At 36.0% G+C, this 21,844-nt stretch overlaps 4 protein-coding genes across 4 annotated transcripts in view; 2 read left to right on the top strand and 2 right to left on the bottom strand.

Annotated features, from left to right (window-relative positions):
- Positions 1–569: 569 nt before the first annotated feature.
- On the top strand, positions 570–2,134 carry LOC137391877 (ciliary microtubule-associated protein 2-like). The gene is made up of 2 exons (XM_068078425.1): positions 570–680; positions 959–2,134. The coding sequence occupies exons 1-2, from the start codon at positions 570–572 to the stop codon at positions 2,126–2,128; spliced, it is 1,281 nt and encodes a 426-aa protein (XP_067934526.1). The 3' UTR covers positions 2,129–2,134.
- A 316-nt stretch (positions 2,135–2,450) lies between these two features.
- LOC137391597 (uncharacterized) lies at positions 2,451–11,264 on the bottom strand. The gene is made up of 7 exons (XM_068078111.1): positions 11,102–11,264; positions 10,831–11,023; positions 7,744–7,860; positions 6,347–6,451; positions 4,604–4,679; positions 3,117–3,227; positions 2,451–2,719 (listed from the first exon to the last, which is right to left on the bottom strand). The coding sequence occupies exons 1-7, from the start codon at positions 11,198–11,200 to the stop codon at positions 2,638–2,640; spliced, it is 783 nt and encodes a 260-aa protein (XP_067934212.1). The 5' UTR covers positions 11,201–11,264; the 3' UTR covers positions 2,451–2,637.
- A 946-nt stretch (positions 11,265–12,210) lies between these two features.
- Positions 12,211–17,716, bottom strand: LOC137389501 (large ribosomal subunit protein uL16-like). The gene is made up of 5 exons (XM_068075517.1): positions 17,620–17,716; positions 17,421–17,479; positions 17,059–17,305; positions 15,265–15,427; positions 12,211–12,421 (listed from the first exon to the last, which is right to left on the bottom strand). Exons 1-5 carry the CDS (start codon positions 17,640–17,642, stop codon positions 12,269–12,271), a joined length of 645 nt encoding a protein of 214 aa, XP_067931618.1. The 5' UTR covers positions 17,643–17,716; the 3' UTR covers positions 12,211–12,268.
- Positions 17,717–18,159: 443 nt separating this feature from the next.
- Positions 18,160–21,844, top strand: part of LOC137389679 (sorting nexin-29-like) — a 35,081-nt gene continuing 31,396 nt past the window's right edge. The window contains exons 1-2 of the mRNA XM_068075754.1: positions 18,160–18,242; positions 21,719–21,795. Coding sequence (XP_067931855.1) covers positions 21,783–21,795 — 13 coding nt within the window. The 5' untranslated portion in view covers positions 18,160–18,242; positions 21,719–21,782. The remainder of the gene's footprint in view (positions 18,243–21,718; positions 21,796–21,844) is intronic.

The raw sequence follows: 21,844 nt of genomic DNA on the forward strand, positions 1-21,844 counted from the left end.
AAAGTGTTTGACTATCCCACAAGACCAATAAATCTAACTGATGCATACTCAAAACATGATAGAAAATATGCTGACACTATTGCAGGCAATGAGTGTTTTGTGATAACGACTAACATAAAATCTAGAAATTCAGGCTGGAACAAACACAGCGAAATATGTATGTTATAATATTATTAGCTGCTAAATACAACTGCACATTTCCATGTCTGACAGTGAACCTTACGCCGGTAATCAAATGCAGGAAATTGGCAGTTCTTGTGACGCTAACAAGCAGCCATTTCTAGAACAAGTATTTTTTATTGATAATAAAGTAATATTTGTTTTAAACAAGGCTAGCAACAGGCATTAGCCACTGGTCTGCACAAACACTTAATTTCCTTTCAATTTGCTGGCTGGATTATATAATGCAGAGCCTAACGATACAATAGCGGTGATTGTCTGAGGCTATTGATTGTTGCTAGGCGATGCTATTTCATTAGAACAGTGGAAGAGAGCGCAGTCGGTGCGTCTGATAAAATAATGGTAGAGTGCTAACTCACCTTGTCTGCTCCGCAAGCTGTACATTCAACATGGCTCAGCTGGAGAAAAAGTTCAATGGTGCACCTTTTGGCACCCAGACTCCTCGATTCGACATCGCAGGAGTGCATCCAGCAAATAAGATGCCAGCTTCATACACACAAGTAAGTTTCTTTGCAGAGCTTTGTTATTTTTTGTCAGAATTATTGAAAACGTAGTAACTATAGTCTAAGCTGCTGAAGTATTCACCTTGATTACCAGTTGCTACAAAGACATCGTGAAACTATGTTTTACCTCCAACTGAGGTGTAAAGCTGTATCTGGGCTGCAATAAATGCTCTTTTAACAGCGGTACAGAATGTTGTTAAAAAGGATGTTTTACATGTCTTAATCTTTGCACGACTGGAAATAACAGCCAGTTGTATTCTTGACATTTGTTTAAGGTAAATTACTGCCACAAGTCAATGGACAAAATTACGCGGAAGAGAGGACCAGGGCTCTATGATATAGAACAAGGAGGATTCAAGCCTGATGCTGTAGACACCCGCTCTGCAGGACCTGGGTGGGCCAGGGAGTCTGAGATGAAAAGACTCGCCGCTCTACCACATTTATTACATAAGGATCAGTGGGAGGCACGACGACTTTTAGCAAAAAAGCTTGGCCCAGGATCATATAACATAAAGGATTTTAAAGAAGTAAGCGATGAAATACCAAAAAGTAAGATAGGCATCTGTGGATATCTTGGCAAAAGAATGAAATCTGCATTCAAAGAGAAAACACCTGGTCCTGGAACATATGGCGAAGGAGGTGTTCCGCATTCCAGCATTGAAGAAAAGAGCAAAAAATCCACAAGTACAATCGGCATGCTAGATGCTGCTACAAGTGGAAAAAGAGATTTGCCAACAGTAGGCTGCCACCTGGGTCCTGGTAACTATAATTTCAAAAGTTCAGTAGACATTTTGAAGGAGCGTGAAGTCAGCAAACGGGGACCATATGAGCTGTTTAGTATCGATAGAAATAAGCCAATAAAAACTGGCCATTTGGCAAAATTCGGAAGCTCTACTCTAGGACCAGGTGAATACAACTTGAAATCGTTCACCGATGACATCGAAGCCTACAATAACACAAAGAAGGGCAAATTTGGAAAAACAGAGCAACACCCAGAGAAAGCAGAGCGCATTTACTATTCAACTTTGAGTCAAGTTCCAATCCCCGACTCTGCTGATCTACCTGGCCCGACTTCGTATGACCCTAAGATAAGTTATCCAAAACCGCAAAACCACGGGAAGGCAGGATTTTTGTCTGAGGCATTACGAAATGATAAAAGGTCAATGAGGTTTTTTACCGGAAATTTCAACTCCGTTGGAGCAGGTCGATACGAGGTGCAAAAATTCCATGAATCGGAACACCAAAATGGTCATGAAAGCGTTTTCAAATCTAAAGTGGGCCGACTCGCTCAGCATCAAGAATTTGCATTTCGTGAGCGAATAAGAGAGAAAGATGTGATGAAAGATGAGAGGATTCATTTGCTTGAGCCTCATAGACCGCCATACTATTACCCCCACAACCTGACTGACCATTATAGCCAAACCAAGTCTATCACCATGTCATAGGAGCAGCAGACGGCTACAATATTGAAGCATATCACTAGTTTCTGACTTTTACTACAACTTACTTTTTGGCTGACCTAAAATTTATAGACTATAATACTTTTGAAATTTGTCAACTAAAGAACAAGTGCTAGATTGTTGCTCAAGTCTAGGAGTATTGTAAAACTGCTCAAACTATTTTCTGTGTTATTTTATCACACTTTATAATATTTTTAAACTTTCAGAAAATGTATTCTTTGCTAGAAAGCTGAAAGCAAATTATTAATATTTTTATATTTATACATTTGAAAATAAAATATATAAATTATTTGTTAAAAATGATCAATACAAAAACCAGCAGTTCTAACTTCACCTCGAATTCCGGCGTGCAATGACATGAATTTGAATGACGGTGAGCAAATCGTAGAAAAAACTATATGTAAGGTCAACAAGATCTGGTGAGATCGCAAGGTTGAAAGCAGCAGCAGACAACTCCTGTATTCATAATGACTTCAATAAGATGTAGAGGTTCTTTAGTTGGGTTGTTTTATGAGTTTGATTTTATACTGATCCTTATGTGTCTCATGAACCAGCCTCGCCAAGTTCTCTTCCTGCCTGCAAAATAATATAACCGGTAAGCAACTCACTAATACAATACTATGGCTAGAGAAGTATAATCATATTAGCAAGTGATTATAGAACAGTTAAATGATATAAACTATCTGTCACCAAAAGGGTTAATCCCAGTTGATACATTATACTATACTAGATAATTATATATTAAAATATAAACTGCATAATTTATGAGCCGTGAATATTAGTGTACAATTCATAAGTGTATATAAAGAAAACTAACTATATGATCTTAAATGATGGAACTTGTATAAATATACTTGATAACAAAAAGAGTAGTAAACGGGCTATGTGAATGTTAATAGATATTTAAATTACAGTAAAGGTCATAGGTTCAAGGACAGATGACAAGTGTAGAATACTGGGCTGTCAATCTTACCTAATTTCATGATTCCTATAGAATATATGTATTTGAGAGGTAGGCTTCAATATATGCATGGAAACTTTTTCCTTTATATCATCTATTGATTCCTGGCTGTTCACCGTCAGCCTAAAAGCAAATGAATAGGACTGATTAGAGCGATAAAAGGAAAGACCGGTACAGAATAATTATTTATCGGACTGGGTGCTATTCAACTAAACTACCACTAACTAGTATCAGATGACAAAGTCAATAGTCTCCTCAGCGTCAAGTTACTGCAATGACCGATTGAACTCAAGAATAAAGCATGGGCACTAATGTAATGTTAGATTCATAGCCTGAACTTACGGTATATGCCATGCGCACACAACTGTGAACTACCTGACATCACCATCTACAAAGTTCTAATGTTGTGTTTTATATCTTCAGATTGTGCTGCTTGTTAGATAATTTCTAGTATGCTAGTCCCTGTAGTACATGCACCCTGTTGAGACAACTCCCTTTTTGGCGGCTACACACTGCTTTTTCTAGATACCAGAGAGAGGTTTCAACTAGGATATTTTGTATGCAAGGTGCACTCCGGGCCTGTAGAATGAGTTACCACCAGATACTATAGCCTGACTATCCACTCCGCAATTGCTAAATCCTTTCCAGATGCTACTGGCAGACAGTTCAGCGGTCGGTGGGCACATTTGAGCAGATAGCCACCAAATACTGGCCAGACAACGGGTTTAACAACTGCTAAATTGCCACCAGATGTTATGGCTAGACTATCTAGCAATATCAATCTAGCAATTGCACATTTGGCTGAGGTCTCACTTATCTGGTAGCAATATGTTTTACGCATATAATATTTATTACCGCTAAAAACGCTAGTTTCGTAAACAATGATAAAGAAAAAGCACTCAATACATTATATGCAGAGTGAATTATAGATATACATGTACATATATATGTATATCTACACATAGATATACGTATATACCTATACACACATACTTATATATATAAGTATATACATATATATACACGTGTACATATATATGTAGATATATACACACATATACATATATATATATATACATATATGTACTACGGTAAGTTGGTTTTGTATATATAAATATACGAAGCCAACTTTGTGATCAAATATCCATAATAAACACATGACTTTTGTATATGACACAAGTGAAACAGTATAGAAACTTCTTGAGCGTGGGGAGGAAAGTATTTTGAAATAAAAGAGTATAGCGAATTCTGATACCTTTCCTTCTTTGACTTTACGCCAAAAATAACAACTAGTTAGCTAAACATTATATTAGAATCATGGGTGTTCTATAAAAAGCCTTGGTGCTCCTTTTTTCTAAAACTATTATGCCTCTGTTTGAAGTTGCAACCATGCAGAAGTTGGTTTACTTTGCAAGCTCACACTTAATACAACACTGAAACTGAAATGGTCCATACTTAAAAACACAGAAAAAAAGGATAGCGTTTGCTTATAAACTTACAGAATGGGAGCAGCTGAGAGAGCATTATAAGTGACTTCCTCTATTACATCCGTGGAACCGGTTTCACTCGTGTCATCTGCGACAGAAACATTATCTGAAGACATTGATACGTACTTCTATCTACTATAAGTATAAGCATATATGTTAAGTAGGCCTTCTAACAGTTTCAAAGTGAGCTATTGACATATAGCTACTACTAGCACTAAACCCGGCAGCATTGCCCAGAATTTCTTTCGTTTTCAATTGGATAGCCGGCAGCACACAAACTGCTACACTGCATTCACGATAAAAACCTGCGAACATATATATTGAGGGAAATCGTCCTAATTGCATGCGAAGGCACATTTTAGAGGTTTTAATCAAATAAACTGGTGCATTTATATAGAAAACAACAGTTCTAAGAGACCAATTGATACTGGCACTGCTCGGAGTTGTCCTACCTTCTTACATGATATTAGCCATAGGTAACGCATAGAGTTCAGGCAGTCCGTTCTTATAACACTTCTCTCGCTCAACACCGACCTTATTATAGTAAAGATTATTCTACAAAGCTAAGAGGCAGTTGATTACTTGTAAAACTCTGATCACCTCGTAATCTTCCATGAAACCCTCACACTGAATTAAAGTGTTCCATAAAATATTGCTCTATACGGCACTCATGACATGCAGCTGAGTAGATCAACACTTTATGACCTGTACCAATCGACTGCCTTCCGTCTTACAGCCGAATTACCAGTAAGCCCGGACACACTCGAGATTTCTGTTAATTTCAAGCAGATAGACTGCAGGTAAGAGGCCGGTTCTCAAGAACCAGATTGAATTTTTAAGACCAAATCTTTCTAGCGGCCTGGTGGAAGGCCCGAGCAAATGCATGTGGCATTTAGATAAAATTGACCGTAAAATGTGGAAACGCATAACGTTTATGTGGACTGACAAACACCCCATACACCCCCCACCTACACACGCCCCTATAATAATAAAGTGGGATTTATTAGTCACAATGCAGAATGGCTCAAAGGTTGTTGGTCAAAAAATTGTACAGCCCAAAAAGCACCTGGCATATTCAAGAAAACTGGTTAGAAGTTTCCAGAGTGGTAATAACTCATATCCCATGAGAGGTTAATAAACCTCAGAGGGATTCAGCGAAGTCACACTGTAGGGAAATGGGCAACAACAAACAGACACTGAGAAGGCAACTCTCACAGCTTGATTGGTTCAATTGATAATGATGATTAAGAATTATAGAAACCGAAACTAAGAGTAAATTTTTTTAGGCAGTCTAAAAGAAAATATAGACTGCTTAATTTTGCAAGCGCACGGCATGTGCACTGATCGCAATGGTCATCCCTAGGATTAGTTTGAGCAACATCATCTGACTAGCATTAAACTCTCATACCCTACATGCATGTGAATCATTCAAAAATCAAAGAGTGTGCACAGGTTTCATAATTCGTAAGGCCCATTCGTAGGGCATGCTGGAATGTAGGTAGATAGTGCACTGCGTAGGTAGACGGCGCGCTGTGTAGGTAGATAGCGCACTGTGTAGGTAGATAGTGCACTGTGTGGGTAGATAGTGCGCTGTGTAGGGAGATAGTGCACTGTGTAGGTAGATAGTGCACTGTGTAGGTAGATAGTGCACTGTGTAGGTAGATAGTGCACTGTGTAGATAGATGCACTATCATAACTATGTCACAGATACAAGGTAAAAGCTGCAGTATTAATAAAATAAAATGTATGACTCACCAGCCAACAGTGGCTCAAGATCATAATAAACATGATTATTTTCCTTCCGAATCTTAGACAAAGTTGGAGTCATCAGTTCTGAGCCAGAGTACGATGCTGTATGGTCTACATGAGACATATAATGCAATGCTTTAGTAAACACAACAATAGAAAGGTTTATCATTTTCATACAAACTATTCTGATTAAAAAGTACTCAGCACAGAATCAGCCCAAAAGCTAGCTGCAAAACAATGCTATTTGCTTCGATGTGAAGATAGCGGGAGGAACATGGTTGCATGCATGACTATGACGAAAATCACAAAGTTGAAGTGACAATAACAAACATTTTAGAACATGTAGGCTTTAGCTCGGCGAACAAGTCACATATATGTATATGTTATGCTTGTAGGATTAACGACAATGCATAAAATTCAGAGTTATCTTTTTATTTTCTCTCATTCTGACCATGATTGAAAATAGAGCAGACAACTCACTGTTTAATATTTTATCGTAGATCATGAAACAGACGTGAACTAATGTCTTAATAAATATTTTAGTGATTGGTCGATCGAGTGTTTGTTGAAATGATTGTGAATTCATATTACCAAACCATTTTAGAAATGTACTAGTTGAATGTCCAGCTAGTATAAGCTAGTACTGGTACAGCTAGTACAAGCTAGTACTGGTACAGCTAGTACAAGCTAGTACTGGTACAGCTAGTACAAGCTAGTACTAGTACAGCTAGTACAAGTTAGTACTGGTACAGCTAGTACAAGCTAGTACTGGTACAGCTAGTACAAGCTAGTACTGGTACAGCTAGTACAAGCTAGTACTGGTACAGCTAGTACAAGCTAGTACTGGTACAGCTAGTACAAGCTGTGTAGGTAGATAGCGCGCTGTATAAGTAAACAGGGCGCTTTTTTGTCAACATATATATTTTTGTCTACAAAATGATTATTCCAACTTTCAAATAAAGGTGTTTTGTTTATTTCTGTGAGCTGTGTTTATTTCTGTGTAATTCATATTGTACCGCTTGCAGTGCCTACTACAGATCTATACTGATTGCAATAGTCTTGTTGACCTTGTGAGTCAGCATAATGCTGATTCTAGCATAATGCTAGTTGAAAAGTTTAGCATGAAGCCATCAAAGATTGAAAAGTGTATTGAATATGCGCACAATTTATTCCATGGTGCACCCAGTTGGACAGTGTAGTGTATTGGATAAATCCCTGTCTGCAGAATTGGGGGTTTAGGTCCAAATCCAGTGAACAGTGGATTTTTCATTCTTACAACTCTGTTGTTATACTTGGACAGACAGAACAACACAAGACAAATGTTGAGACTTATCATATTTATATATAAATTATTATTATAAATCAATACAAATTATTACACCATCCAAATATGACATGCTCACCTGAAACACTTATTCCTTTTCCAGTGACGTAGTACAGTTTTTTATTCTTTGAAATTAGTGGTCCTTTGTAAACATATTTGAACTTATGTCCCGCCTCTGGTTTGCTGTTGTTGGCTTCTACAGATACCAATGGTGCTAAATTATTAGGTTGTAAAGGGCGAGGAACACTCAGTCAAACAGGGTGTCACAACTCCAAAATACATGTATATATTTCTTGGTGCATGTACTTGCTTCTTGCAAGTACAAAGGTTTCGATCTGACTGTGAGCATGCATAAACATGGAGGCCAAATGATAGCCAGAAGTAACAGAACTGGTGGTCTCTGCGCATGGTCTTCAGGTTTTTGCTATATATGCTTGATTTATATTAAATATTTATGCGCATGATCTTAAACACATTCATCTCACAACTGGTAACCTTGAAGAATTCACTTACTTTAGTCAGTGCGCTCAGGAGACTACCCAAACTTGTTAGTGTACCTGATGAGCCAATGCTCAACCAAAAAATAACCTGCCTTAAGAGACAAAGTATTAAGCTTGTTATAAAGCTAGGTCACTATGTCAGCAGAGGTAACAATATAAGTCAGCGACAGAGGTCAGTAACATACGTAGGTCAGCGCAGGTTGACCGTTACTTTGATTACCTTCAATATTTATGTGCTACTTCGACTTTATATCCCATTTAAAGTTGAAGAATATAGCTGTCGAACCCACTGTTTGAGTCAAATAGGAGAGCAGTAGCTGCTAGCATCACTAATAAGTAGTAGATATCAATTGGCAAGTAGAAACAACCTAGATGAGACTCCTTATCACACTGATGGTAAGGAGTTAACCCTCCAGATGCTATGAGCTATTAGAGAAGTGTGTAGTTGTGTGTGCCTGTGCGGTAATGACAAACAGTACTGAGATCTTTACTATGACTGTTGGGCACCGGCTAGCCTCAATTCTACCATCTCATTTTATAGCCTGTTGTATCCGTAGACTGTCAAAGATATGGATTATAAAAATTCCTATATATATAGGAATTTATATATATAGAAAATATATAAATATGTATTTCATAAATGTATAAAATATACATTTTATATATATACGTATATATAAATTTGTAAAGAATTCAAAATAATACTTATCTCGGTCATGACTACTTATGCGCAGTCATCGAGCTGTAGATCTCAACTGCCTGATGACTGTAGCAAGAAACTGCCAAAAGCTAACCAAGATAAGTATTATTTTTAATTCTTTACTAATTTATACTGCTCCAGTCTATGTTGAGCACCATGGTTTTAGTTCTACTTATGATAAATTTCAATATATATGTATCTATAACAATGGACCAGTTTGAGTTATCAGGTGTAACAAGGCAGATCTGTCACTTCCCAACTTGGAGACTACTAAATATACAGGGGCAGTAGTGTGACGGGGCCATTAGGTCCTTGAATAAATCTAAAATGAGTTAACTCGAACTCATGTATCATGAAACTAGGCAAATAAAGTCCAAAATGTTCAACTTTTGCTTTCAGACTTGATGGATCTGTCAGACAACTAATATACGTATTTAGCTATGTATAGCATTAATCTAGTCATGTATATGAGTGAAGTGCTGAACTATCTCATTCTCAACATACAGCCTATAGCTGAGTCATAAATAAACAAAGCAACCTAGAAGTTTGTACATAGATGTATCATCTTCAACTATATGACACCCTTAGTTTCAAATTTACATTAAATTTGTGATAACAACATTTGAACAACTGAAAAATGAAAAGAGCATATTGTAAGCGTTTTATGACTTAACCTTTCATTCAGCAATTATAACTGACATAACCCAAACCCTAAACTATCTGTAATTTCGTATAAATCTTTCTATTTATAGCTGTGCAAATGCTTCCATAGCTGAGGCTCTGTCTTACACTCTAACAACTTTTAGGATCGTTAAAACTACCATTAAAATTTTTGATATTTTTACACTCACTTAGACTGCTTTTGTTACAATTATCAACATTGCTAAAAATTTGCCATGCTATAATTTTGTGCGTCAGACTCACAAGAATTCTCACAGTTTTACAATATTACACATTTCCCTCTAATGTTTGATTCTTTTAGTAAGTCAGATAGTATAGGCAATTGCTTAATGGTACACTGTAGGGTGTAAGGTACATACTGCTGATAAACCATAAGAGCTACGGCATGCGCGTAGATGATGTAAAACCAGATTTAACATGCGTTTAAAAGTGAATTAAATTTTAATGCAAACAAACAGTTTAATTACAGGGTACAATAAGAGTAAACACTGTACTAAAACTATTCAGCAACTACATTATGGCTGGCACTAAAAGGGGCCTACCATTTCATAATTATCAAAACTTATTATTCAAGTGACATGGAGCTCAACGTTTTAACAGCAATTGGTGTTAAGATATTTACATCTGTATCCTTGCTTAGTAAAATTCCATTCACATAAGCCACAGTGCGTTCAGGTTTGAGATGTGTACGCTATGACCACAGAGTGTGTACTGTTCTCAAATGAAACAAGACCGAGGTGTTTACATGACTCAAAAATGAAGCTATTTATCAATAAAGCTCTGGTATAAGTTAAATCTGATGCAAGCATAGAGTTATTACCAAAGCGAACAGGCCAAAACAAGTTTACATAAGCTAGCATGAGCATAAACGAGTCAAAAATAAGAGACTCTTTAGCACATCTATCATCTATTCGGCCAAATTTATAGACATACTGTAGCTCAGAATTACGTAAGTCACATCGTTTTGTTTACAACTTACAAAAACACTTCTTTCTGTAGATAATACATTTTACATTAATATTTCAGAATTGGTCACCAGCTTTCTATCAAAAGACTAGCAGTTACAGTAAGTATTCCAAAATGTTTTTGGCTAGGTTGCTGCAATACCGACCAAAACTAAACAACACTAAATTGACAAGCACCTCAAGCAAACCGTACAACACAGGTTTGGCCGCACGCAGAAATTACATATTGTGTAACGTTTTGAGATTGCCAAAACATGTTCAAACAAAAACATATTTGTATCAAGCAAAAACATATTTGTATTATACTATTATTGAAGTACCTGTACTGTAATCTGCCATCCTAGCATGAAAAAAGTACCCCTTCTTGTGCTCAAGATCCGTGCCCCCTGTGTGAGGACTTTCATGGAGCGATAAAGGAAAATTATTCTGGCCAGACTGCTGGTTTCCAACATATCTGTAACGTACTGTGCCATCAGGGAGATTCACCAGGGCAGGAGCATCAATCAGATGCGACTAAAATCACATTCCTGTATGTGTAAAAAGAACACGGCTACACGAAGTAGAATTACAGACATGTTACGAAGTATTTACCTTTCCTTCAGATTGAGCTTTTTTAGTTGCATATTGCACTCTAGGATTAAGTGCTACGCCAACTTCAGGTGCTGCGCTAGCTCCAGCACCCATTCTCATAGCAAGACAACTTAAAATAAACCTATGCGAATTTGTCCATTAACAAACGTGTTTATCCATAGCTAGGCTTATCTAAGATGGCTAACAAGCGTTTCCTGTAGTTGTAGCGATAACTCCTGATGAGGATGCTTGTTTGAGCGCAACATCGAAGTTTACACAATCGCGTAAACATCGTTTTATAAAAAAGCGTAACTTCAGTGACGGCGCTCAGAAAATTAACATACACTAGCATTGAACAAAATTTCTTTTTACATTCTTTGAAGCCAGCGCTAAAAAGAAAAATATTAACTTGAGGACTTTTATATCAGTCTGCATTCCATTGATAATTAAAATATAAATTATTATTCAAAAACGGATTTTACCAACGATCTGATATATAAAATTTTAGACTCGACTTATTAATCTAATTGATTTTATTTTCAATTTACTCTTAAGTTCTATTTAAGTTTACCGCAGATACTGGTATCTGAACAAACGTTTTTCATCTTTATTCTACATAAATGTTTGCGCGAAATGCGTTGATCGCCAATGAAGCGACTGGCATGGGTAACATCGCAGCCAAACTGCATAGACGGAAGAGAACAACTCCCCTTCAGTGCAGCGCATCTTGTGACAAGCTGATTTTTGCAGTGCATCGTGCAAAATTTTCTACGCCTAGATCCGGCGATTTGCTATAAGATACACTGGATTTTTGCTCAACTTGCCTCCGGCGGGATGGCTGACAGCAGATAACCCCAATGAAGGGTACAAATTGGTTCATGCTATCTACATTTACCGAACCAGCATTTCAATGATAGTATGTCATTTGACTAAAAAAAACGTCTTACCTTTTAATCTGTGTTATCTTCAACACCACTAATTTGTTGTAATTATTCACTGGTATTGATATTTAACATAAACCGATAACAATTTTAGGCTACTAGAAGACTTGTAACAGGAAAAATATGAATATTGGTGTTATGCAATGACTATTTATCATTTTATGACTTTCATCGATACAAATCATGCTATAAACTTTTCTAAATAGTTTATTGTGTATCTTGCAAGAAAGCAGGATTACAAGCAATGTTATGATCTTTCTCTTTTCCATAAAGAAAGAGGACCGTGCTCCCTCCTGTACTGCACACTGACTCCATCAGGTATGAGCCGACCATTTGCCCTCATCTCCTCAAACTCATCTTTCTCCCATTTGGTGAAACCCCACTTAGTTGAGATGAATATCTAAGTAAAACAACACATTACCATCACTATGAGAAACAAAATGAACCGAAGTTGAGTTTAGGGATGTTACTAAACAGTTGGTTTTCTCAGAAGCAAACAATCATCTTAGTTTCAAGAGATCGCGCAATGACCTCCCTGCATGATCAGAAGCACCAGGAGACTGCATTGAACTTGCATGAATAAAAGAAAACCTTTTACCCATGTTCATTACAAATACAGCCATAACATTAAAACAATGCCCGGATACTATCAGAAACATGCACACCTCGGAGAATGGATCAATCGAATCATCATCGAGAACCAACTTCAAGATTTGCAAAACTATTGTTTCAAGAGAGTCTTGGTAGTAAACACACTAAGTCAATAGCATCGTCTATATGGTTTATTCACAGCACCTATATAAAAAAAGATGTTAAAGTAGAGAACATAGTTGTATCAACATGCCGAGTAATATTCAGCATGCACCATCCAAAGTTTCTGAAACATTGCAAGTTTGTAAAGCAGTAGATAAGTACACATTGCCCTTTAAAAAAATTGATTCTAATGAGAATGAATAATGTTAGTGTTTTATACCTTCCTTTTCGTTTAGTGTTAACAGAAGTAGTGGTCAAAAAGGTAAAAAGTAATAACTTTATCCAAATTAAAGCAACAAGTAATAAAAGCTAAGCGAATATCGTTGGATCAGTTCTTTAAAAATCATGTTGGATCATCTTCAGACAAAACAATCTGTTTATACCATGTTGTAAACATATTTTGTCTTGTATGACCAACGTTCAAGTCACCAAGAATCAAGTTTTCTTGCAACTTATTAAAATTTTCTTACGTAAGTTACTAGATGCAATTCCAGGCAAATGGTGTATGGACTTTGTCCTCTTCTTAAAACTGTTATAGCAAAGTTCTATATTTTTGTAGTTGAATAGAGAAATGATTAATTAGGGACACTTTAAAGTATGTGCAATACACTTTAAAGTTTTAGTTCGTTGTTAGCAAATGGTATTGAAGGATTATCATTATATTACAGATTATGGCTAGACAACCTATGACCATTAAATTGCGGGAGTCTTAATTCGAGTAAAGTTCTTTCCAACCAACATTTGAAATGAGAATACTTAGCAAAATACAGTCTGATTGTAAAAATAAATCCAATCTTTTTTATGATCGATAGGATGAACTAAACTTCCAAGTACAGAATGAGCCGAGATATTTTGGCTATTCTATGTTGTGAAACGCTTTACTTGGTGGACGAAAACTGACAATAGTTCATTATCTGGTTCATTGTTTCCGGTTAAATTTCCTCAAAGGTTGATAAACAACACAAACCTATATTTTTCATGTAAAACTTTGAAATCTGTGATGCTTTTGTTATAAAAATACAATTTACCACATACCATTTTCCCCACGATATTTATTAATTTCCCCAACCATTCGGGATAAATTTAAAGGTGGACTGACTTGCAACAAAATTCACATTACAGTTATTTGGTATCAAAAGATTCACCTTGTCTTACTCTGTTGTAATGTAGGTGCCAAATACGTGGAAATGTGATTACAAGCTATTAAAAGCTCAAAAACGAAAAGCCGCCATAGATTGGAATCTCTATTTATTTGACATAATCATTGCAGTTTGGTTATTGTCTTGTCACGTGATGTCCTCACGTGAATTGAAAGGCCAATAAAAAGCTCAATATAAAGCTTATTGTAGCACTAGTTTATGAGAAACATTTCGGGTTTTACCGAAGACCCCGTATCAAATATAGATGCTCGCTACTTTACAGTTTTGTTTCGACTTGGACTAATCGTCAAGTCGTAATTTGATCATGTGACCCAATACTTCGAAAATAATTTTGCAGCACTTTTCGATTATCACAGGTAACCAACAGGCTCGTCATGATTATCAGACAATGATATGTACTCATTCGAGCTAAGGTTGAAAAGTTTAACGATTTTTTACGGTAGGTTATAAGATCTCAGTGCTAAAAGCGACAGCATTACAATGACGATAAAACAGACGCGTAAGAACAATAGACATGGTTTTATTGAATGCGTGAAGTATATTTGCGAAAATATTCTGACGAATGAGATTGCATGAAAGTGTAAACCGAAACCATCCTGTAACAAGTACGTCCCATTTGAGCCGTTTTGGAAAGCCAATCCAAACTACGGCGGTCTCGTGTGGCTGCGATTAACTGTTCATTTTTTAGCTTTTAAGAACTTGTAATCACATTCCCACATATTTGGCACCTACAACACAACAGAGTAAGACATGGTTAATCTTTTCATATCAAATAACTGTAATGTGAATTTTATTGCAAGTCAACCTTTAATAATTCTCAGGGAAAAATCCAACCCTGACCCAAGTCTATTAATAGTGGACCCATTTACCATAGTTGGGTCGGAACTTGCATGAGAAGTTGATATTGTTTACTACTCTGTACCCAACCATTGTATTTAGCATGGATATCATCTACATTTATGCATTAAGAATCTGCTAACCAATGCTATTCACTCAGAGATGCAATAATTATTCTAGCTTGAAGCTACCTGTTGAGACAGTTCCAAAAATCAGATGTACATCTACATTTTTCCTTGCTATTATAACAGTGGGCTTCACTTTTACAGTACCTAAATGCACAAAGAATTATTAATTTGAGATGTGCTACAATATAAAATGCCGTGTGTTTCTATCTGCTGTGTCAACATGTGTGTAATGCCTAAATTTGAAAAACCAAGGAATTGCTCATTATGTTACACAAAACAAATAATTTGGTTAGCAATCACACACTAGTGCTGATTTATAATGTAATATTTGGTAACTCGATTAGCCATTGAACTACTGTCCTAACCTTTTGTCTTCCAGGAAACTTGAACTTGGACCTACGCAGGGCTTCTACAGCAGCAGCTTGGTGCTGGTCCCTCACTCGAACTGACATTATGGGCTGTCCAATATTAACACGCGCACATGTTCCTAAAGGCTTGCCATAAGCACCCCTCATACCAGTCTGCAATCTGCCAAAAGTGACTAGAAATGAATTTTGCAATACATACAATGACTTGCATTTAATTACTCTTTATTCACAAATACAGAGTAATTAAATAAGATGAACAAATTAGGTTAAAAATGATAATTTAGCTTCTCTGTATGATTGGTGAAGCCAATCATAACAAGCAGCATAGTCACTGTGAATGCAAATACTCCCAAGACGATTTATTAGTCTCTGGTTAAGTAGAATTTTATGGCTACAAATGTAAAATTTCAATGTATTTTAAAAGCTCTCATAAGTACAAAAACATTTCAGATGTCTTAACCATTATTCTTGACCAGCTTACAAGCACAAGTCATGAAGCCATCAAGGTTGTTAGCCTTTCCGTTCTACACAAACTAAAATTGATGTTTGCAATATCGATTTAGAAGTCACATTGACTTGCCATTCCTTAGACCGAGTTGGTGTATTACATGCAACACAAAAACAAAGCTAGACTAAGCAGTAATGCTACAAGGAACTGAAGGTAGCGCCAAGATTATTAAATATGAACCACTCTTGCAAGCAAAACAAATATAGGCGACAGTAGTACTAACAAGTGTGAATGGTATATATGGATATACAAAATTATAAGTTGCTATAATAAACCAAGCGTCTGCCTGGTTTTCTCAGAAGCAAAATATCATCTTGGTTTCAGGAGATCGTACCACGATGTCCCTGCGTGTTCAGAAGCATCAGACAGACGTATTGAACTCACAAGAGTAGAAGAGAACCTTCTACTCCAGTTTATTACAAATACAGCCATGACATTAGAACAATGCCCCAAAGCTCTCTGAATCACACAAACCTCTGAGAATGGATTAAGCGTATCATCATTGAAAACCAGAGCGAGACGAATACTGCAATTCTTCCTTCTTCGCATGATTTTGATCCAAATCGATACATGATTGATCACACTGCATAGTTTACCCGCAATTAAAGCAACTTTTTTCTAGTAAAATGGATCCCGCTATACAATATCAATTATTTCTGGTGTTGCACCGCAAAAATGGCGTATAAAAAGCCACAAATCGTTGGGAGTTTTTGGCTTCGAGACAATCATAGAACATAAAATTTGAATTTAATTTAAAATGAATTTAGCTTACTAAATGCACAATTGAAGCTAAGTTTCAATATGTATTTCACTAGCCTTTAACCATGTCATCATCTGAAATTTTACCACCTATTTGTTTTTTATTTCGTTTGCACTACAACTTGCAACGAACAACGCTGAATTGAGAGAGTGAATATTGTATCTCTTTCAGGCGTTGTGAGAAGGATTTCAGCAAATAGCATCTCTGTTATTCCTAAGTATTTAGGACATCGACTGCCAAATTTGCATTTTGAGATTTATTTTTGTTGATGTATGGTAGGGATAAAAAACATTGTGTTCCGCATTGTAAACCCAGAGGGTGCAGTGTATAACCAGTTTTAATAATTTTCATGGCTTCCATTCAATCTTTAGAAACAGACCTACACCATATCTCAGTTTATATCTATGCAAATCAAGGCCACCAAAAAACCGCGACACAGTAACACCATTAAGTAGGAAGGATTTCTATAGAACTTTTTATCGATTATCAATGTTGAAAAAGCACATTTTAAAAGTAATCTTACCTGTCAGCTCCAGCACACGACAACATCTTGTTAATTCTAAGGACATGAAAAGGGTGAACTCTCACTCTTATATGGAAAGAGTCTTTGCCAATGTTCTTAACGAGATACTTGTTGCAGCAGATACGTCCAGCTTCTAATGCCTCAGAAGAGAGCTGCTCTAACTCATCAGATACCAAATGAATACACAAAGGAAAGTCATCTACTCTTGCCTTCTTACGACCCAAATCATAAATTCGGATCTTTGGATCTACAAACGAAGAGTTACTTAATCGAATAATTTGTTGGATAATTTGTTAACATTATATTATTATAACCAACCATGTCAGAATGGTTAGACCATTTTAAATAGGGAATAAACCTACCTGGTACACCACGGCAGAACCTTGATTTAGGATACGGTTTGTTCTTACAGTAGCGATAACTACAACAGACATGGACAGAGATTTCGAAAAGAAAAATTATCATTTCTACTCAAAAATTTAAAGCAATGGTCATTCACAAATGCAAAACGGTATTCAATCTACTACTTGTCATGCTTGGAGAGCGAATTCGGAGACTTACCATCTTGCTGGTCGACGACCCATCTTTACGACCTACAAACAGCAACACAGAATATCAGAACTTGGGATATATATTTGAAATTCAAAGTTATATGATTATAAAACAGTATTTGACTGATGTCAAATCATCGATGACCAATAAAAATATATACGTTTAGAGATTGCGTCAGATTTATGAAACTGACTAAGTAAGGTAAACTCACCAGTCGGAAAAGAACATTAACGGATATTGTGTGACTAGGCAACAATTTTAATAAATGTAACATTTTAAACTTTTATAAAAATATTACTTGTAACAAAAAATAACAATAAAAAATAACAATAAAAAATAACAATAAAAAAACTATAAAACTTTTAAATACAACTTTTTGTCGCACAACACCGATTTGTCAACGTGATTTGTTTAATCGATCTCTTAGTCCAGCTTCATTCCGAACCTTTTTAAATCGACCCAGTCGTACCTCCTAGAGCGACAAACGCGACTACGGAGCTTTGAGAATGCCAAAACAATTCATCAGGCCATGACCCCCCATCGGACCACCTGACCTGTACATTACCACTCGCGGATACTATTAATGCTCCTTTGCAAAGTTTAAACTATTGCGTTTTCGGATTTTTTTCTTGGTAAGACATAAATAGATCAGTTTTATAATAACCGTTATTTTCCAAATATTGTATCCAATGTTTCTATTGTATACTCGGACACACTGCTAGCGTTAGTACTGGATCAGTGGCAGTAGCACATTGAGTTAGCAGGACGAAAGTCTTTCTGCCTAGCATTATCATAATACAATATGCCAAGCAGAAATGTTTGGAACAATCTGTGGACATAACAAACATATTTCATATATACTAGGCTTTACGTAAAATAAAATTACTGTGCAACAGTGTGTCCTAGTGGGCTGTCGTTACCCGTTTTGCCGCATTATATAACCAGCCACTAGTCTACCATGACAAACTCTTTTAAAATTAAAGTTAAAAGTTATTACTAAACACTTGACATTAAGATGCAAGTTACTTTATCAGATGGTAGAAAAATCTTAGTTATCTCTGGCAAATTGCCAAATCCTATAAAAAACTTGCATTAAATCAGCCCTCATCACCATAGCTATCAAAAACTCAAAAAAAACCAGCAAATCTAAAACCATTCACACAGAACAGCAGCCCCCTTCACTTCTGCACAAGATAGGCTGAGCTTGTTTGTGCTGGTCTGAATAAACGCCAAATATGAATTTAGCTTTTGGAAACCTGACTTAGAATTGTTTATACTGCCATTTATTTGATGCATGTCTCTTACATCCCTAGGTGGTTTAACGTAAAAATATTTACCAGATAATATGATGAAACTCGTTCACAAGGGTAAATCCGCGATTGAATCTGGACAACGATTTTGTAGCAGTAAATGTGATTACTAGATTCACTATTTCAGTAAATAATCTGCAAGTTTCCTACGTCTAATAAGAACAGGGCTATTGAATCAGATTTTAAATAAATTAAAACTGTGCCTTGGTGGCTACTTAAACTTAATTTGTGTCTCAAATTTTCATGAAGTGGTTATTTTGCAGTTTTGTAATGCCATTCTTAGTTGTTCTCTTGATACGAACGTCCTTTGTTTTTTCCCTTTTTTTGAGAAAACTAAGCTACCGTCATACTTCTACACATGAATGCCCCTATGCACACTATGCGAGAAACTCGTGATATGAGCTAACTTTTTAGCCAGTTTTTTCTTTGAGATACGAGTAATTTTTGAGATACAAGCCGGTTCTCGATGGCCACTACATTATATGGCCAAGCGTGCAAATGGACATTTTCGAAAACGGCATCAATAAATCTCTTTTTTTAATCAATTTGAAAATTTCTTTTTGAAATGTTGGCTAAATGTTATAGTACACGCGAGGCAAAAAGCGTCAAACTCGAAACATAATAAAAATTTCAAGCGACAAAATCAAAATAGGTTTAGTAAAAAGTTAAAGCGAAAAGCAGCTTATCCAGAAACAGATAAAATAAGAAGATAAAACTAAAGTAAGTTTTGTAAAAGATAAAAATTTGCTTCAAGTGTGTATTTAGTGAGCTAAATTTATTAAAATTAAATTCAAAGTTTCTATTACGTAGATTCACGAAAGTTTAGTATATCAAACGCGTTGCTCTCAGGTCTCCCTCAGACTGCCGTTATCCGCAATGTCTGTCTCGAAGTTACAAAATCTTAATCAGTAGTGTACATAGTGATGTTACATTTTATTGCAGATTTTAGCAAATAAACATGTATTTGTTACTTCGTTAGCGTGGGTACTGAATTACAACAATTAAAAACCCACCATTAAAATTCTACCGTAATATCTTTTACAAGTAATATTTTCATAGTATGGTAATAGATTAATTTGTACTAATTTATTTTGTATAGGAAATATTGTCTTGAGACGCGAGTAACTTGACTTATATAAGCTCAGTCTCAGAACGCTCGTATGTCGAAGTATGACTGTGTATCGGTCTATATGTCCAAAACATATTTCTCTGTGCTATGATTGTGACTACTCAAGTCTTTTTACTTTCTTTATATACCTCCTTCTATTGTACCAGTAACTCAGAAATTCTTGTTCAACTGGCCCAACAAGTTTTTTCACAGTCGTAAAGGTCTTGTGATACCATTCCCATATTATAAAATGGACACCGCAATTACTTTTCATATTTTTAACTGTATCATTACAAATATGAAAGTATCCTTGAACAATACGCCGAATATTAAAATGTGTCAACATGGCTTCTCTGCCATTTGACATCATTGTTAACTATTTTGGTTTTTTTTTAATTGTTGCATAATTTGCTTTCCTCTTTTCAACTATAATCAAGCAGTTTGATGTAATCAGTTCAGTTACATCAATATGGTGTGTGAGTCAAAAAAACATACCACAAATCTGCTTGGGTTTGATGGAAACTAAGAAGCATTCAAAAATTTTACCACCACAGGGCCAAGTCCTGACATGAGACAGTTCCAAATGATCATCTCATAATGCATTTCACAACCTATTCCAAGTAGGTGTGACTGCACAACCCTACGTTCCGCACAACACATTTCAAGGCTGAAAATATACTTAACGCTACAATAATGCTGAATATCTAGTTCAACTTACTGTTCTGAGCTAGAGACAAACATTGTTACTCTTCTATTTTATTTACTTTTTTTAAGTTTGTGACATCTTTAAATGATGAGCATTCACTATGTTCTAGTTTATTCTGTTTTTTTTTGTTTGTTTGTAAAGCAAGATTAGACAATTGTATGACTATTAGCATGCTTTTCTATTTTACATCTCAAGGGGAGCCATGTGCTTAGCTATTCTAGAATTTGTTTACACTTTGCTCGTGCTAAGTTGCACTGAGCCTAGATCAGTCCGCAAAAAAAAATCTTTTTACTTTATAGATATTTAAGCGGTGCGTTTACTCCCACTTCATTGTGTCATATTTTTAATCATGAGTAGCTGATAACCTGCCAGTTGATGCCATTTTTAAAAAGTCTCAATGTGTTCACGCGGTTTTAAAAAATCAAACTAGCGAAGCCTTCGTTTGTGAAATATTATACCTCACAAGAGTCAGTATGGTAAAAGGTTACCATCTAAGAAATTGAGTTTTTTTTAAAACTTTTGTTTAAAGTCAATAAAGAAAAGCTTGGAAGGCAGCCATCTAATACATCATTTTATCTAAAACTTTTCAGCAAAATGCAAACAGGAATTCAAAACTCTGTTTTAGTTGCCGTAGGGAAAGCTATTGCTCGGAACTGTGCATGCGTCTAAAGCATAGTTCTTGACACCTTTCCCATTCCATTGTAATGACTACCACTTGTTGAAAGGGATGTTTTTATTTTGCAAAAAGTGCAGTATAGTTGGGCTATTTAACTAGACAATAATAAATTTTGTGTGCTTTTATAGAATGCTAATAAGAAACAGCCAGTGATTGAGGAACTGCAGACACCACTAATGTATACATGGAAACATTATTTTGAATGCTAGTAATAAAATAAAAGGGCTTTACACACCACATGGTCCTCTCGTGCAACGTTGAAGTTTGTTCAAATATTTTTAAATACTTCACCACATTGATTATTTTAGCTCCGCTGAGAAGGAACCAATATCTTTGATAGGCACAAACTAATGGAGTAGATAGTCCTAGGAGATGAGTGCTGCAGGTAGGAGTTACAGTGAGAGTATCTACTGACTCTTACATTGTAGTAGTCC

The sequence above is a fragment of the Watersipora subatra genome, chromosome 3 (genome assembly GCF_963576615.1).
Source record: "Watersipora subatra chromosome 3, tzWatSuba1.1, whole genome shotgun sequence".
Lineage (NCBI taxonomy): Eukaryota > Metazoa > Bryozoa > Gymnolaemata > Cheilostomatida > Watersiporidae > Watersipora > Watersipora subatra.

What these genes read in the sequence shown, in the direction of transcription:
- LOC137391877 (XM_068078425.1), top strand. Translation starts at nt 570, where the DNA reads ATGGCTCAGCTGGAGAAAAAGTTCAATGGTGCACCTTTTGGCACCCAG. An exon ending in TGCCAGCTTCATACACACAA is followed by an intron (nt 681 to 958) that starts GTAAGTTTCTTT and finishes CATTTGTTTAAG; the next exon opens with GTAAATTACTGCCACAAGTC.
- LOC137391597 (XM_068078111.1), bottom strand. Translation starts at nt 11,200, where the DNA reads ATGAGAATGGGTGCTGGAGCTAGCGCAGCACCTGAAGTTGGCGTAGCA. An exon ending in AAGCTCAATCTGAAGGAAAG is followed by an intron (nt 11,024 to 11,101) that starts GTAAATACTTCG and finishes ATGTGATTTTAG; the next exon opens with TCGCATCTGATTGATGCTCC. An exon ending in CTCTCAGCTGCTCCCATTCT is followed by an intron (nt 3,228 to 4,603) that starts GTAAGTTTATAA and finishes ATTTGCTTTTAG; the next exon opens with GCTGACGGTGAACAGCCAGG.
- LOC137389501 (XM_068075517.1), bottom strand. Translation starts at nt 17,642, where the DNA reads ATGGGTCGTCGACCAGCAAGATG. An exon ending in GGTCGTCGACCAGCAAGATG is followed by an intron (nt 17,480 to 17,619) that starts GTAAGTCTCCGA and finishes TGTCTGTTGTAG; the next exon opens with TTATCGCTACTGTAAGAACA. An exon ending in GTTCTGCCGTGGTGTACCAG is followed by an intron (nt 17,306 to 17,420) that starts GTAGGTTTATTC and finishes CTTCGTTTGTAG; the next exon opens with ATCCAAAGATCCGAATTTAT.